This window comes from Cuculus canorus, chromosome 1, assembly GCF_017976375.1.
Source record: "Cuculus canorus isolate bCucCan1 chromosome 1, bCucCan1.pri, whole genome shotgun sequence".
Classification (NCBI taxonomy): domain Eukaryota; kingdom Metazoa; phylum Chordata; class Aves; order Cuculiformes; family Cuculidae; genus Cuculus; species Cuculus canorus.
The window spans coordinates 150,579,489-150,597,976 of NC_071401.1; the positions used below are offsets into that span (position 1 = coordinate 150,579,489).

Here is an 18,488-nt window from a genome sequence, read left to right on the forward strand (position 1 = left end):
ACTGTATTCTGTTCAGGAAGGGGAAATAATTTTTCTGTCTCGCAGATGTACTCAATTAAGGTGGTCGTTTTAAAGAGCAAATAATTAGTAATGTTACTGTTAGTGTAAAAACAAACCAACCAAAACAGATTGAAAACTTTAAGAATAAGCACAGGTATTCATTTATGTGTGCACGTGTGTATGTGTACATATTTCTGTGTGTGTAATATGCTTGATATATACCAAGGTGGCAAGGTGATGAGATATGTGATACGTATGGTTAGAAATCTGCTTGTTACCCACTACTTTTTCATGTCAAATTTTAAGTCCTGCTTTGCAAATTTGAGTGAAAATACATGTAGTGTGACTTGTTAAAATTCTTTCCCATGGAACGCTGTGCAATGCATGCTGTCAGCAAAACAGCGTTTTAGGTTTAACTGCCTTAACTGTCTGTTTAGAGGTGTCTTTTCTTTGTTTTTCCTGTTTGGTTTTAGATTTGTTTTTGCCTGTGGTGTTTGTTGGGTTTTGGGGTTGTGTTTTGTTGTTTTGTTCTTTTTTTTTTTTTTTCTTCCCAGGCTGCTCTTCAGGTGGGTGGTCATGGAGAGAGGTTGCATCAGTGCCGTGAAGTGACTCTTTTAACATACAAGTCTATTCCCATGCAAGTGGATGGCGAACCATGTCGATTGGCTCCCTCACTCATTCGAATCTCCTTAAGGAACCAAGCCAACATGGTGCAGAAGAGCAAGAGGAGAACATCTATGCCTTTGCTGAATGAGTGAGTTGGATATGTGCATGTCCTAGTGGTAGGAGGCCTCTTTGGGGCAGCGTATTTGGTCACAGATTTTGCATGTATAGATCTTGCAGCACGTTTACAATGACAAAAAAATCCACACCTTCTGAACTCCCTTTCCGCTGTATTATTAATACTTATCTGATTTTCTTTTGTTCTTTTATCTTATGGAGTACCTTCTGTCTTGCTTTTAGAAAGGTGTTGTATCTTTCAGTTAGAGAGGTTTGTGTGGGCTCAACAGTGTGCCTCTTGGGTTCTGACAGTTCTGCATATGTATGCTAGTTGCCTTTGAAGTTCGTTTAATTAATTTTCTCAACTTTATTGACCTCTTTTTTACTCCATTGGTGATCTTTTAACAAATTGCCATAATCAAGAAATACGCAGGACATCTTGTGGTCTCTGCTGTGAGAACATGTTGCTGCGGATTGTTTGTAGAGAAAGGACCTGGAGATCGCGAAGGTGCTGTTTGCACTTTGTAGAGGATCCTGCTCCAGTGTAAAAACTCAGAGGAGAAATAAGTAGTCTAAACACCAGCAGGGGAAAGCTAAGATAACTGAAACCAGAATCATGTGAAAAAGAAGAAGACAGGACTAGAATTCCTTTTCATAATTAAAACTTATTTATGAGCACTGCATATTTGATACTGTGATATTTTCACACCCCTTAAAAAATACCAAATTTTGACTTATGAAAATTCCCATGCAATGAAATAATTTAGGTTATTCAAAAACTGGTGAGAATTGGCATCAAGCACGGTAAGTTATGCAGCTGCATGATAGATTGAGGCTAAAACACACTCTGTGGAGTGAGAGACCCCCCAACAGGGAGCTAGGGGCAGGTGGTTCCTGACTCTGGGGTTGCAGCAGCTGCCACATGGTGGCTGATGTCTGTGAGAGCTGACAAGATGCATTCCGGAGTCCTGAGGGAACTGGCTGATGTGGTTGCCAATCCACTCTCCATGACATTTGAAAAGTCATGGCGGTCAGGAGAAGTCCCTGGTGACTGGAAGAAGAGTAACATTGTGCCCGTTCTTAAAAAAAGGTAGAAAAGATGACCCTAGGAACTACCAAACTGTCAGCCTCATCTCTGTGCCTGGGAAGATAGTGGAACAGATCCTCCTAGAAGCTCTGCTAAAGCACATGGAGGATGGGGAGGTGATTAGCCAGCATGGCTTCACCAGGGACAAGTCCTGCCTGACGAACCTAATGGCTTCCTGTGATGGGGTGACCACAGCAGTGGACACAGAATAACAAGCAGAAATAATCTATCTGGACTTCTGTAAAGCCTTTGATGTGTGGTTTCAATACAAGATGGGGGATAAAGTCATTGAGAGCTGCCCTGTGGAGAAGGACTTGGGGAAGCTGGTTGATGAGAAGCTTGACATGAACTGGCAATGCATGCTCACAACCCAGAAGGCCAACCGTATCCTGAGCTGCATCAAAAGAAGCGTGGCCAGCAGGTCAACGGAGGTGATTCTGCCCCTCTATTTGTCTCTTGTGAGACCCCACCTGGAGTATTGTGTCAAGTTCTGGAATCCTCAGCATAAGAAGGATATGGGACTGTTGGAACAAGTCTAGAGGAGGACTACAAGATGATCAGAGAACCAAAGCATCTCCAATACAAGGACAGGCTGAGAGAGGTGGGATTGTTCAGCCTGGAGAAGAGAAGGCTCCAAGGGGACCTTACAGTGGCCTTCTAGTACCTGAAGGGGCTACAGGAAAGCTGAGAAGGGACTGTTTACAAAGGCCTGTAGTGGTAGTTTGAGGGGGAATGGCTGTAAGCTGGAGAGGGGAAGATTTAGACTAGACATAAGAAATTCTTCATGATGAGGGTGGTGAGCCACTGGAACAGGTTACCCAGGGAAGTTTTGGAAGCTGCAGCCCTGAAAGTGTTCAAGACGAGGTTGGATGGGGCTTTGGCCATTCTGTTTTAGTGGGAGGTGTCCCTGCCCATGGCATGGGAGTTGGAACTGGATGGTCTTTAAGGGCCCTTCCAACTCAAACCATTCTCTGATTCTATGATTGTTTAGTGGGCCTGATTATGTACTTCTTATATGAACGACCCTCTTTTCCACTAAAATGAATGCCATAGTAAGTGCCTTTGGAGTTTTTCATCAAACATTCTTAAAGTGAAGCAGAATAATCTGTCCAGTCTGCAAAAATACTGAACTAAAGGCCTGAAGTTATCAAGGATCCACTTCCCATGCACTGAGGATTTAATTTTTCTGAGGGAGAGGGTGGGGGCTTTTGCTGTTGCATTTTTAAGGATGGGGAAAGATTTATGAAGAGATGTAATATCTTTTGTTAGACTATCTTATATAACTGGAAAATACAGACAAGTTTTCAGGCACACTTGTTCTCTTCAGGTATCCTAAAGGTTGTCCGTGTCTTTCAACTGAACCATCTAATGGAAGATACTGCTTCACTTCAAATTTTGACTCCAGTCCTTAAGAGTTTCTATTCATCTGTTGGTTGTCAGTCTGTTTATGAAATCAAAGCCTCCTTGGTTTCGTTCAACATCTGTTCAATTTAGCCCTCTGGGTTTTTTTTGTTTTTGTTTTTTTTTTAATGAGATTAATGCTTTAAGCTTCAGTAGAAGACTATAGCTGTAACGTGCAATTCCCATTTGCCTGGAAAATACATAAAGTATTCTCATCTGTCTTGAGCAGTGAAGAATAGCAAACTCTTGTCTGTAGGCAGCTATGCCCAGTTTCATCTAACCACAACTTAGTCATTTGTGAAAGCTAGAATCGAGCAGAGAGCAATGCTGATACATCTTTTTCTACACTGAGGAAGGCTAATGCAAATGTAAAATGAAAATTCCTGGTATTTTGAGCTGGTAATTAGCAGAGTTAGGCTTAGATTTTGAGATCTGAATTTAAACTGTGGCAGGAAAGTACGGATTCAGAATACATGCCAGTTGTCAAGCAGATTGTGTTTGTGGTTTAACTTGATTTCAATGTGCTGTGGTGTAGACTACATTGCTATCAGTCCTTTGGTTTGGCTGAGATATTTGCCTGCAGATGTATATCTTGAGAAAATGCAAATAATCTTTCATGGACTCTAGTCTCAGTCTCATGTATCAGAAATGTTGGGTGTATATATTTATATCTACATCTATTTCTATATATCTGTGTGTATGTACTTTGCTCTCAAGTGTTGAAGTGGAATGAGAGAGAGGAGTTGAATAACCTGGCGTGATAAAAAGTAAATGACATGTTAAAGCTTAAGCTCTAGGAAGTGTTTAGTGTTGTAAGAAGATTTATTCAATATGATGCTGCTTTGCAGTATTTCATAAGAGTGAAAATTTTCAATTAAATATGTTTATCTGCATTTCTTAAATTGAAATCTGAATTATATCTCCCTATTCCATTGAAATCTCCCAGAAAGACTTAAATTTGATTGAACATGATAGATTGTTCTCTTATGAATGTCATCTGAATGTTAGATATGTGGGATAAGTAAGTAGGTCTGGAGCTATCCCGCTAATTGTTGTACAGCTGTTCTTGAGCTCCTTGCCAGGAAAATTATCAAAAATTTTTTTTGCATCACAGTAACACAGAGTTGGTATTATTGTCAGCTTTTATATTATTACTAGACAATGAGAGTAATAGGAATGGTCTTTGGACTTTTGGCTAGTCCAGTGTTGTAAGTAGAAAAGGACTTAATTTGAAGAAATCTTACACCATGTTTCTCTTTTCTTACTCTGTTCTCCTTTGTTCTGGAGGTTTTAATGAGAGTAGATTTAGAGAGTATTGTGAGTTTGTTTGCCTTGTGGATACACTTCAGTTTCCAGGGAATAATAGTATTGAAAAATTGAAGAGCCTATGTGTAATATAGCTAAGTGAGAAGAACAGAGATTTTGTGCTTCTGTCACTTGGGAGTGGGAGGGCTTTAGACACATGATTCTCTGCTAACGTTAAGAGTTGCCCATCTTCCTGATTGCAACTGTGTTCCTTCAAAACCATAGGTGCTCTGAGAGGACTTGTATATGAGAAAAAGGGATCTGACCTTGTTTGACCTGTTTTTCCCTCTGTTTTCCCACTATTGTACTACCAGCACCTTTTAATTGCGCAGAAACTGCCTCATGTGGTTCTATACAGACATTCAAGGTTGAAACTCCTATATGTTAGAGAGTCCTTGTTTTCTTTTTTACTGAATAATTTGCCTTTTTCAAGATGTGAGGGAAAATTCAGCAGCACTTTTGACAATATAAAAATTCCTATTTTTTTCTAGAGTTAAAAAAACCCCCAGATTGGCCATGGAATCAAATTAAGGAATGAAAATCTAGTATTTCTGTGGGACTACTTAAGATATAGGAGCCTCCTTTCCCTGTTGATAGCAGCAGCACAAAAAGCTATTAGGGAACAAGTAAGTGTGCTGCTTTTTGTCATAGCTGGGAGGATTACTGGCAATTAATATTTTATGCAGTTAATTAATCTTTCACTACTGAATTGCCTACAAACTAATTTCTCAGTGTATTAATTGTCCTGAACCTGTTCATGGGCTATTTGCTGCAACTTCTGATCTTTTTATTTACTGTTCATTGAGGATTCATTTTTTTAATATATGTTTTTGGAAAGTTAAACTGTTTTGATGTGAAATATGGATTATTTGAGTACTTTTATTATATAATAGATGAGTTTATGGTTTGTACTCTTCTGATAACTTTAAAATTTTGAGTTGAAGCATAGTGGAGATAAGTCATTATTTGGTGCATGCATTACAGTGCTTCTGTTTCTAAAGGAGGCTGTCCAAACATAAAAGGCAGGCATAACCTCTCCCTCATCCTACAGTGCATTGATCTACAATAGAGACATGTAACCATGCCAGAAGCAACATTTTAGGTGTAAGGAACTTACAGGATAAGGTGATGCTGTTCACACTTGGTTATGGATTGAAACTTGGCAGGTAGTGGGGTTATAGGAGGAGGAAAAGGTGAGTTTCTTTTCTTCCCATATGTCTTTTCTGTTCCTACCAGCAAAAGCAAATTTTTGCTACAGCCAGATCAACAGACTCGATTTTTCTGCAGAAGGGTGAATTATTTTCTTATTTTCCTTCCCTTAAAAGACTTGCTGGTTTAGTTCTCATTCCTGTTCTCTGTGACTGCTCGTGGTAATATAAAAGAGGTAACATACAGCTTGCGTTTTGTGATCAAACCAAAATTGTGGTTCTTGTGAGTTATAAGCAAAATGTTATGGAATAAGGAGAGAAACTGCGATTCAGTTTTCCAGGAGTCATTTTCTGATTAGAAACTACAGTTTACTTGCTGCTCAGTAAGTTTCAGTTAATGATTGTTCTCTGGACCTCAAAAGCTGGTATTTTGCTTTCATTGGCTTTTAGTTTGGGTTGAGGAAGAATGTCCTGCATGATGGAAAAGAAAGAAGAGGCAAGAGCTCATAGATGAAACACATTCCATAGGCGTTAGAGAGTCAAAGGGACCATCTCAATACAACCACTAAAAGACAGTCACTCTTGGGTGTCCCTGTATATAAAATGCATGTTTCCCTAGGGTACATGAAAGAATGGAGACAGCAATTTGTCATTGTGGATACAAAAACTCCAGTAACGGTATTTTTTTTTTCTTAAACTTTAAATAAAGTTGGCCAACTTTTGGATACAATTCCATTCATTCGGGTCTTGGCTTTGATGTCTGTTTGCGTTTCTGGACCTGCTTCTAAAGTCTGCTGCCTTGAAAGTTTTCAGTGCCTGTGGAACAAATTCTGGGGCTCCTTGTCTTCCTTGTATAGATGTGTGCCTAACTTGTCATTAGTCCTTCTCACTCAGGTCTTTAGAAAGCTCCTGTGTGCCGTGTAGCAGTGATTTTCTCCATTTGCATGTCTTCTGTTGCTTTTGGCTTCCTGGTGTGAATTTAGAGCTCTGCATGTCTCTTCATTCAGATGTTACGTGACACATTCCTTTTGTTTCTGTTTAAATGTTGTATGTCTCTTTCTTTGTCTTCTTCGTCTCTCTCTCTCTCTCTCTCTCTCTCTCTCTTTCTCCCTCTCTCTCTCTCTTTCCTGCCTTTTTTTCTTGTCTGTCCACACTGTGTGCTGCCTTTCTCCTGGCCACTCATTTTCTGCTGCCTGTAGTATCCATAAAGTGCAGTCTGCTGACCTGAGGAGAGTCTCAGCTCCCCCCGATTCCTTCACTGTGTGAGTATCTGGCTTTTTTCAACTTTTAATTTTCCACCAGTTTTTTTGCTGTTACCCTGTGTGTCATTTAGCCAGGAAACGGGGCAGTAAAATCCTGTGACAAATAGGAAGCAGGAGCTCAAGTGACAGTATGGCGGGCATAGGGCAGTGACCTCACCAGCAAAGGCACGGTTCCACAGTACCCATCTAAGGTAAGCAGCGCATGTCTGGTCTTGGTGACCAGGTTCAGCCAAGAGTCCAGCTCATAAGACAGATCCCTAGCAACAGGCAGGTCTGAAGTTAAGTGCCAGCCACCATCCCTGGAAATGGCTGGGAATGAGAGCTTTCCATCCTTTGGCTTTAATCAAAAACATACTGTGGACAAACTCGGCCATAAGCTATGTATTCAGATAGAGCTGATCTCTTGGAGATATCTCCAGCTAAATTATTCAAGAACTTAACGTCCTCTTTAAAATGGGGTGAATTGGCACTTAAACGCTCATACCATTTTACTGTCGTATGCTCATGTCCCCTAATTCTATACATTAGTGGAAACATGCCATATTATGAACGCCTGTGTGTGTCCACAATTGAAAAAACCCTCAATGGAGAAACAAAAACCACCAACCAACCCCAAAACTCAAACAAAACCACTAAACCCAGCTTAATATAATATGTCAATTCATGCAATGTGGTTTGTCTTTAGAAATGTTTTTTTGCTACTCAGTCAAAAAATACATGTTTTGCTTTTTGTTGATGTTGCTTTGCCAGTCTTATGATGGGACATATTTTCAAACAGGTTAGGAGTACCAGAGAAATTAATTTCAAATATGTGTTGGAAAATAACAGATTTCGGAGCTAGAAATCTGGGTTTTCAGAGCAGAAATTTGATTTGAAGAATGATTCTTATTCTGTCATAGAAGAAATTCAATGGTATATGTTTAAGAAAACCCATCAACACTTCTCTGTTCTAAAGACTGAGCCCATGCATCTAAAATGTTCTACAAACCAAGCTTATTTGGGAAAACTGATTGAATAATTTCAAGAGCAAATTTAAGCTTTGTAAGAACCTGAGTGTCCTGGTGGCCAGCAATGTGCACTTATGACAAAGAAGGTTAATGGTATCCTGAACTGCATTAGGAGTGCTTCCAGCAGGGGAAGGGAAATGATCCTTACTCTCTGCGGAACACTAGTGAGGCCGCACCTGGAGCGCTGTGCGCGGTTCTGGGCTCGCCTTTACAAGAGAGATATGGAGCTACTGGGGAGAGTCCAGTGAAGGATGATAAAGATTACTAAGGAGCATCCCTCCTATGAGGAGAGGCTGAGAAAGCAGTCTGTTTAGCCTGGGAAAGAGAAGGCTCTTCCATGTTTTCATCAATATCTGTAGGTATCTCAAGGAAGGGTCTAAAGAAGATTGAGCCAGGCTCTTTTTAGCAGTGCACAGTGACAAGACTGGAGGCGATGGGCACAAACTAAAATACAGAAGGTTCTCTCTGAACATTAGCAAAAATATTTTTACTAAGCACTGGCACAGGTTGTCCAGAAGAGTTTGTGGAGTCTCCATGCTTGGAGACAGTCAAAAGCTACCTGGACATGGTCCTGGACAGCCTGCTTTAGGTGCCCCCTGCTTGAGCAGTGAGTTGAAACAGATGACCTCCTTTAGTCTTTTCCAACTTCTACTAGTTCTATGATTCTGTGAAATTTCAAAAAGCTGCAAGTTCCTCATTGTTATTTTGCAAATAAAGAAAGATATCCAATCCAGTTTATGCCTTGTCCCTGGATCATATTTGCTGTACTTTAAGGAACAGAGAGTAATACAAATAACTTGTCTCACTGATTCAGTATCTAAGCAAGCCTCTAGAAGAATATGTTGAGATAAGTTTTATTGCTTGCACAGAACATTAAATAAGCTGTGGTCTGGGAGCATGGATATTGTTTCCAAGTTGAGAGATATCCTTTAGAAAATGACCTCCAACTTTCGATACAGTTATTTGAATGTCTCGTTTGATGTCAGCTGTCAGGATGAGGCAGTGAGAGACATGCGAGCCCCAAACTAATTTGTAAGTCAAAGATGTTCTGTATCTTAAAATTTGTAAAAATAGATTAAACACGCTGCTGCACTGTGGCAGCCAATTAATGTGTCTAGCAAATTAAAATAAGAACCCATGAGGTATTAGGGAAATTTGATTTGGATTGTGATGGCTTTGAAATTCAAATGATTCTTTTTTTGTTCAACAACATGGAAAGAGCCTGAAATAAGTGCCTGAAATAAGCACTGTGGATAACTGTGACTTTTTATTTTTTTTATTATAGCAAAATCTGCATAAAGATAAAAGTATCACCTTATTGGTAAATAGTTTATACTATTTTGTAGAGTTTACAGAGTACTGGTTGCATAAGGCTTCCATGTAAAACCTGTGTGAGTAGCAAAAGAATATTAGGAAATAAGATTTTACTTTTAGACATTCAAATGCCTCACAGAATCAGATTTGTGTGTTAGGTTGAATGTGGATGTCTGTAGGAGGAGAGTCTAATAAATAACAGGAGACAAGGCATAAAGGAAAAAAAGTGATACTGAGCTGTTCTGCAAATGCATAGTTAAGGATGAAAATGGTTTATATAAATCTTCTCCCTTTTCTCTATTACATGAATTGCAGGCAATTGGGTCTCATTTTTTCTTTGTCGATTTTTTCCTATTTAGGAAACATGGGCTTCTGTTTAGTGGGATCATTACTACTTGAGAATCCACTGTTCTTGGAATTGTAAAGTGTGAGAGAACTACGGATAACATGATGAAGGAGAAAAAGAAAACCAAGACCAGGATTCTACCTGGCACTTCAGCATGTGTTTAAGAGTGGTTCTAGCCTTTATACAGCAAAACACTCAGGCATTTGCTGAAGCAAACGTGAGCTAGGAAAGTACAAGAGGGTTTAGTACAGTTAGGTTAATCTGGCTTATCTGGGGTAACACTTATCAAATGGAAGAAAATAGTATGTGGTAAAGCTTACATTTTTAGGGGGTATTTTTTGTGGTAAAGAGCTTAGCAAGAGCTTTGCCTTAAAATAACAGTGGATTTTTTTGAAGCAGTAAGATTTGTCTACCAGAAGGGGCTAGATTCTGCTCTGTTGTGGCAGTTCTTATGTTTTGACTACATAAATGCTGTTGAAAACACAGTTATTTTTAACATATCATTTCCAAGCTCTGCCAATAATATCTCAAAAGGAAGGTTAATTTCTTTTTTCTGCTCTGGTTGCTGCTTTTCTTTTTGCAATTGTTCTAGATACTGGAACATTTAATTAATTTCGCATGTTTATTTTTTCTCTAGGAGATAGGTAATTCATTAATCTGTCACAGCAAACATACCCCAGAGAAGTGTGATTTCTTTTCAAAAATTTATTTTTTGCAAGGAAGAGACAGTCGGTGATTTCCCTTTCTGTTTAATGAATCATATTAAAATCTGTATGTGTGTAGGCTGGCGTGGGCTGTATTCTGTTGGACTATTTATTATTATTTCCATTCTCTGTAGACACAAAGCATAAGAAATGGTTCACAGTGTTCATAAATAGTTGATGTAGTAATTAGGGCATATGTAATTTAAAAGTCTGTCTTCCCAGTGGAATGAAACTGGTGTCCTGGCAAAGATGTTACCAGGTTGCTGTGCAGGAGTGCCAATGGGAGGACCCAAACTTACTTTGCCTATTTTCTTTCCTGGGTAACTGAGTGCAGGAGCATGTTTTTTAGGAAAACCAGATGGGATCCAAGTGAGTTGGCTGGCATCCTCTTGCCTGTTGCTGGAATATTAATAGGGGTGAGAGGAGGAAGTCGCAGCTTCATCAACAGCTGAGTGTGTTTTCTTGGTGAATGGAAGTAGATGAGGTTCTGGTGATAGTCGCAGAGTAGGTACGTGTGGCTTTGCTTCTGTAGGTTTGAATAAGTGGTAGAATGAGAGAAGCTTTTAAAAAATATGCCCTTTTCATTCTTTCCTGTCAAAGCTCTGTGTTTTTGTTTTCTTTGTTTAGTTGGGTTTTTTTTGGCAAGTAGTGGAGTGGTGGTGTTGATGGTAACAGTTTTAGAATACCAAAAATGCTATAGTTTAGGCACAGGAGGGAAGTGTATGCATACCTTTTCTTTAGTAAACAACTTGCAGCAGTGGAGTGGGTGGCGTTAAAAACTGCTTCACATTATAAACAGATTATTTAGCATGATGCTGACTTTCAAAGACCTAGCTCTGTAGAAAGGGTGGTTCTGATTCTGATGTGTAACTTGGTGTGCCATGGGATGCATTTTTTCTTACAGAAGAATAGACTTAAATGTGAAAATTAAATATTTATATTAATGAATGTCTACAAGTTTTAAGAATTTCCAGAAAGCATGCTCTTTTCCATAAGAATAGAGAAGATGACCTAGATATTGAATAATCCCTATTATAAGGGAAAGTAAAATGCTGTTTGTCTGATAGAAAGTAACACAATTTCCTTGTACTGTTCAGCCATTTTTGCAACCAAAATAAAAGGAAAGGAAATAATTCTCTGCTACTGCAATTAGATTTTTTTTTTTATGAAGTGCAGTAATTTTGAGAAGATCTCATAAAATCTCTGTAGAATCTTTCATGGTTTGTTTCAACTAAATAATGTCCATTGCTTTTCTACACAGCTGATTTGGATTGTTATTTAATACTGCCCTGAATATGCACTTCTGGCCTGTGCTAGTCAAAAGTCCATCAGATAAAATTAGTTATGTTAAACTAGCCTATCTATGCTCCCAGTTTGAAAAGACTGGTATTTATGTGTTTAAATAAAACTATTATAGCTAATCAACACGAATGAACACAGTCTTTCACTTTACCTGAATTTGTATTTATGGTTCCATAGGGCATAAGACCTTTAGGATGTAATTCTGTGAACTGGTGTGTTTGGGGAATGACGTTTGTAATTAGATTCTTTCAGAAATAATGGAATTCATTAATCTGTAGTTTAAATTACTTTTCATTGACTGTGTTATTCTTCAAAATGGTATATTACAGGTATAAGAAATTTAAATGTTTTAGGTTAGATTGCAGTGCAGAAATTCCCCCGAACTTATACATTGTCTGCTGCTGTATCTAGAAGGCTTTACTTCCTTTCCTTTCCATGTGGTTGAGCAAGTGTTTTGTACAGTCTTTAGGAGCATACATTTCTTTTAATACTGTACTAATGGTTGCTTTCAGTGACATTCATCATACTATTGTTCGCTTTTACGTGAACATGCTTATGTACTTAAGCTTTGTGGCTTCTGAGTACACTGAATTTGAACAAGATAAAGAGTACAATTTTTATAATAATATGGATTATTATCAGTAGCTGTGAAGACTACAGAAGTATTGATGTTGGAAATAATTTCCTGCATTAGACAGAGTTACATATGGAAAGAATAAGTTATTTAGTTGGATAATAAGTACAATACTCCCTGGTGTCCATTGCCAGTCTGATAATGCAAAGAACGAGTATTCACATAGTATATTTTAGAGCCAAATCTCTATGAATAGGTAACATTTAGTGAGACATTATTTTGATGTCAGCCAACAACCATATTCTGACAGAGCAGAGTCTTTGCAAATAAATAATGAAGAAAACCATCAGCTTTCAGTCACTGAATAAATGTTATTTTGTGTATGTATATATACAGGGCTCTGTACTGGCTCCAGCCCTGTTCAATGTCTTTATCAATGACCTGGATGAAGGCATTGAGTGCACCCTTAGCAAGTTTGCAGATGACACTAAGCTGGGTGGAAGTGTGGATCTGCTGAAGGGTAGGGAGGCTCTGCAAAGGGATCTGAACAGGCTGGACCGCTGGGCTGAGGCCAATGGCATGAGGTTCGACAAGGCCAAATGCCGGGTCCTGCACTTGGGGCACAACAACCCTATACAGTGCTAAAGGCTAGGAGAAGAGTGGCTAGAAAGCTGCACAGAAGAGAAAGACCTGGGGGTAATGGTTGATAGCTGACTGAACATGAGCCAGCAGTGTGCCCAGGTGGCCAAGAAGGCCAATGGCATCTTGACTTGTATCAGAAACGGCGTGGCCAGCAGGTCCAGGGAGGTGATTCTCCCTCTGTACTCGGCACTGGTTAGACCGCACTTTGAATACTGTGTTCAGTTCTGGGCCCCTCACCACAAGAAGGATGTTGATGCTCTGGAGCGTGTCCAGAGAAGAGCAACAAAGCTGGTGAGGGGGCTGGAGAACAGGTCTTATGAGGAGTGGCTGAGAGAGCTGGGGTTGTTTAGCCTGGAGAAGAGAAGGCTGAGGGGAGACCTTATTACTCTCTACAACTACCTGAAAAGAGGTTTTGAAGAGGAGGGAGCTGGCCTCTTCTCCCAAGTGACAGGGGACAGGACAAGGGAAAATGGCCTGAAGCTCTTCCAGGGGAGGTTCAGGCTTGATATCAGAAAAAAATTCTTCACAGAAAGGGTCGTTGGGCACTGGTACAGGCTGCCCAGGGAGGTGGTTGAGTCACCTTCCCTGGAGGTGTTTAAGGAATGGGTGGATGAAGTGCTTAGGGGCATGGTTTAGGGATTGTTAGGAATGGTTGGACTCAATCATCCAGGAGGTCCTTTCCAACCTGGTGATTCTATGATTCTATGATATATATGTATACACACACATATTTATATTTATAGGTGTGTGTATGCACAGACATATGTGCATATATATATGTAAGTAATGAATGCATTACCTGTGACTGGATTTAGCTAAGTACGTATAGTCTCTACCCTGATAGAAAGGACTTCATAGCATTCATATTTCTGATAATAGTTTGTTTTCTATAGAAAGCTGCTGTTTCCAAAGTTATATTTTTATGACTAAGACAGCTAAACTTTTTAAGTGGGCAAAATGTCAAGACTTGTTTCTTTCAAGCTGTGTGTTAGACACGCATAGTTTGTTTATGTAGCAGTAGTAGTTCCATGGTATTATAAAAAGGGTGTGGAGGAAGGAGAAACAGGAGAACAGGTATCTGATTTCCTTCCCATTCTTGACCTGGAAAGGAAATATTTCTCCTCAGGTAATATATTGCATTTAAGATGGTGTGCTTGTTTTTTCCATAGAAGCAAATTTGGAGATATACAGTACACTGATGTACCAAAAAATTATACAAAAGTGCTTTTGGAGAGGGTGTGTGGCTCCTGGGGCTACAAAAATATTTTAGATTTGCTGTTGATTTTGGATCTTTTTCCTTCTCCAGTTCCAAGCAAATATAAAAGGCTTGCTTGCTTCTCCTTTTCAGTTGAAATGACTAATTTGACTCAAGAAACTGATGCTGGAAATGCAATAGCTTGCCACCAACTTCAAGCAAGAAATAACATTTCTAGAAAGAAGGTGCATGTTTTCCTTTCTTACATGGCATTACATAGCAAGTCAGCATAGCTACAGAAGCCAGTGTTGTTTTTCTGTCCCCTTGGTGTCCAAATACTATCCTGTCCTCACAGGGAGGTTGTAGGGAGACAGATGGTTATTAACTAAGGATTGGCAGATGTTGGCATGAGGCTTAACTTTCCCTGCTCCCGGTTTTGCAGGTCTTCTTGAGTCTACTGAATGCAGGGTCAACATAACTATCCCTTCACCTGAACATAAAGGCTTCAAACATACAGCCGGAGAAGCTGTACTTGTTTCTTGTCTTTTGTTCCTTTCCCCTTCCATGAGGTATCCAGATTATCCATTGCAATGACGTTTTAGAAATTAGGCTGGTTGTGTGGTAGGATGCAATTCTATGAGTAATTAGTTGATAATGATTGCCAAGAAAGTTCATGTTTGAACTCCTGCTTAGACAATGAGAATCAAAAAGCACTACTATAAATACTTTTACACAGCTTGCTTAGTATTTTTATGCTAAATTAATTGTTATCAGTAAAACACTGTGAGGAAGATAGTTCTGCTTATTTTTCTTACGTTGTCTTCCTAGAGAACTAAAAGCTCTCGGGTATGGATGATAATTTAAAAATATCTTAGAGAATATAGGCCAGAAGTATTTGTAATAACTATTCAATCATCCAAATAGTTTCAGATATTCAATTTTCAGCTACAAGTCAAAAAAATCTTGGTTGGACTGTGAGGAATAAAGCAAAAGGAAAAAATAACTGCGCTGTTATTGAAAACTTAACTTTTGCTCTAATGAAGGTAGCCTTGGGAGAGAATGGATAGATGGCCTTGGGAATAAGGGATTGAATTTTAGCCTGAAGTTCTGTTGGATTCAAGCTTTGCCAAATATTAGATGTGTGAACGTGGCTACATCATTCCTTCTCTTTTTGCTTCTTATCCTTCCTCTTTCTTATCTAAACTAAGGACCATAGAAAAAATATGATTTCTGAAAACTCAAACATGATAGATATAAGTACCAAACAGAAATATTGAAAAAGCAACTTTTAAATTAATTTCTAATGCAATGATCATCCTCGGTCAGACAAGAAATTATTCACGAACAGTTTGAGGTTTTGTTTTACTGACCTCAGGCTTGCTTGAGTTGTTTCCTCTCAATATCTTGAACTGGAAACAATTTCATGATTGAGACAAGCTCACAGGGAAACATGGAAGCTGGGGAGAGGATCACCTGCTGTCCCCAGTATTTTTCACAGTAGAGCCTGGCTTGTCTCCAGTTGACTACATCAGGCTACATTCCTGTCCTGCCACGCACTAAGGAACACAAGAAAGGCCAGTGTGTGGAAGAAGAGGAAGTGAAATTGTGAGTGAGAAGTATTAATGATCGTGGAGCTTTAAGAAGTTCTGTGCAGGCAGTGCAGAAGTACAAAAATACAGAAATTCATTTTTTAACAGTGAAGGACACCAGTATGTTGCCGGGGAAGCCAGAGTGGTGGGATGCAATGGATCGTTGAAAGATGAGTATCACTCAGCTATTTGATATGGAAGATCTAAAAAGATAAATCAAGAAGAAAAAGGAGTTTGTGACTTTCCATTAGGAGTTAAAATTACAATTTTACCTGTAGATGCAAAGTTTCTGTACTAACCTGTTTTCCCTCTAATATGGAGAGCAGCACTGGACACCGCAGCACAGGGTCACAGGGTGGAAGTGAGGGTCTGAGCATCATAGATGGATGAGATCTGCAGGGAGGATGAAATGGAAAAGAGCAAGTAAGAGGTGGCTGTGCTTGATTCTAGTACAGAGTGCAAACATCCCTTGTTCTGGGCTGAGTAATTCCTGCACAGGAGTCTCAGCTTCTGGTCAAGGGGTTATTTTCAACTGGGGTTTGGAGAGCGTATTTTTTTATAGAGTTCTAGCTTAGGTTATTCAAAGTTTTCAATGCAGATTTGGCTCTGTTTTCAGGAGAAACAACAGTTTGAGACAGGTTTTTTTTTTGGGTTGGTTTACACTTAGCTTAATTTAGCATGTAGCAAGGATGGCTGTCTTTGTAGCATGGTGGAGTGTTACAATAGAAATAAGAAGTTGCTGAATTCTCCTGTCTTCCCACTACTTTTTCTGCCAGCTGAGTTCAAAGTAATAGAGCTAATTCATAGGCAAGCCCTTCCCTACACCTGCAAACAACCCCCAGGCTGTGAAGAGATCGGCTGGAATACTGAACTGATTTCACCAGAATGTGTAGTGGCAGAACACTGTGGGAAAACCAACATAGCTTATTCCCATATTGTTCCAGTGCATAAAAGACTTCACTTTTCAGAGCTGTCAGTCTGTCATTTTCATGAATCCTACTACATGCAGTGAATTACTTCTTCTCTCCCCTCAGACAAAGACTATGTAGTTAAATTATTATGTTTTCTGACTGAAACGTTTTCTTAGATTTTCTTGGCTAAGAAAAATTTCTTATGATTTTCATTTTTAAACTTCCATTTTATAGAATTTGGAGGGGAACATAGTTCCTCAGATTATGTTAATTTCTCAGCCAGTGAGGTGACATTTAAACGTGTTTTCAAAAGAAAAGAAAGAAAAAGTGTCAGAGTCAGTGCGATTATGTTCTTATTCCATTTATGCACCTTTTCCCTCCATTTGCATGCAATCACCTCCGAGCTGTTGAGCCAGTTGTAGAGATTGCAGGTGGAGAGTGCAGTTCTGTAGGGTGACATAAGGGCACCTGAGTAAGAAAGCTGCTCCCTGAAGCTATGCTGGAAGTTACCATCCCAGGTGTCTGTTATCAAACTGCAAAAGCTTATCTTAAATATCAGTAGTTTGCTGGTATCTTGGGGTAATTCAATGCAGTAGTCTTTGTCAGTCAGCACAGGAAAAACATTGGGCAGCCTGTATGTTTCTGTTGTCTCAGTCTGGCCACCGCTGTTAAGCGTTTATGAGTTCTTCCAAGCTATTCTTCGTGTATCTTAGGCTTTTTTTAAATCATTAATATGGAAATTCCTGTTCAGAACATGAATATCTTCAGTGCATCTCCTTCTAATTTGTCCTACACTCCAGTTTTGGAGTCACCCTCAATTCATTATCATTTATCACTTTTTAGGCGAAGAGTACTCGTGCCAACAGAGAGGGTTTTTTTTTAACTGGGACTTGATTTTCAATCTTTATTTTCATCTGTCCAAGTGTTACAGAGCTGTTTATGCCAATAGAGAGAAAGCATTCAAAAAGCTAATGCTGAAATAGTTTGTGTTGGAACGGACCTTAAAAATCATCTAGTTGTTATTAGAGTTATTAGAAATAATTGCTAATTTCCATCCCAGTAGCTCTACAAAGGGGTGGCCACAAACCAAGTGTTTTGTCAGCTCAGCAATATTTTCAGGTCAAAAATAAAATCGTTTGCTTGATTAAAAATACAGAAAAACTTTAAATTCTTGAGATGTGGCATGTTCTGATTGGCATTTAAACTGACAGTGCAAGTGCATTAAATATCTTAAAATTGAGAGAAAAATGTCAGCCTGTATATTTATAATAGTGCATAGTATTTCAACTTTTAAAAGGCAGTGGGTGTATTTGATGGTCATTCCACTTGCATAATTTTGTTAATAACAGTATTAAACCAGGTGAAATAGATGATTTTTCAGTGGAAACACAGGATGAAGAATCTACTTTTAACTGAGCCATTGGCCAGTTCTTCCAGGATAGACACTTGATGTATGCATAATACAAAGGTTATCTGTCTTTAAAATTGGAAAGCGCAAATTTGGTCTCATTAGTTTACGTAGCATTCAGCTAAACTTAAATAATAGCTTATAGTAAGGTGGAAGCCAGTGTGAAATCAAAAGACAACTGACTGGGACAACTTTCCATCAATATACAGACACTTCAATTTGTAGATAGGGACTCACTGAGTGTTTCAAATTTATATAGGCAGTTAAGATGTCTAAATCTGTCTGAAATCTCTAGAAATGATGTTCCTCCACTGATACTTGCTTTTGAAAGTCTTCCTGGGTTCTGTGTAGGACTCACTACTGCAGAAATCAGTCTCTAAGCCACATTTCTGTTTCCCAGAACAGAGTTGGTGAATGAGGATCCTCCAGGGACATGAGGATGGATGTTCTCATAGGCAAAGGAATGGCTGACCTGAGAGGCTTCCTGAGAAAACATTTGTGTCCTGAAATAGAGCCTGGCAGACCTACTGGCTGTCGTGGAGTCCTAGGAATGTACAAAGAGGCAGGCTGCAG

At 39.2% G+C, this 18,488-nt stretch overlaps 1 protein-coding gene across 8 annotated transcripts in view; it reads left to right on the forward strand.

The window, feature by feature from the left end:
- The window catches only part of DGKI (diacylglycerol kinase iota), a 229,154-nt gene that overhangs the window by 125,607 nt on the left and 85,059 nt on the right, over positions 1-18,488 (forward strand). For all 8 annotated transcript variants that reach the window (XM_054080460.1, XM_054080513.1, XM_054080496.1 and 5 more), the window contains one exon: positions 555-754. In XM_054080460.1, coding sequence (XP_053936435.1) covers positions 555-754 — 200 coding nt within the window. The remainder of the gene's footprint in view (positions 1-554; positions 755-18,488) is intronic.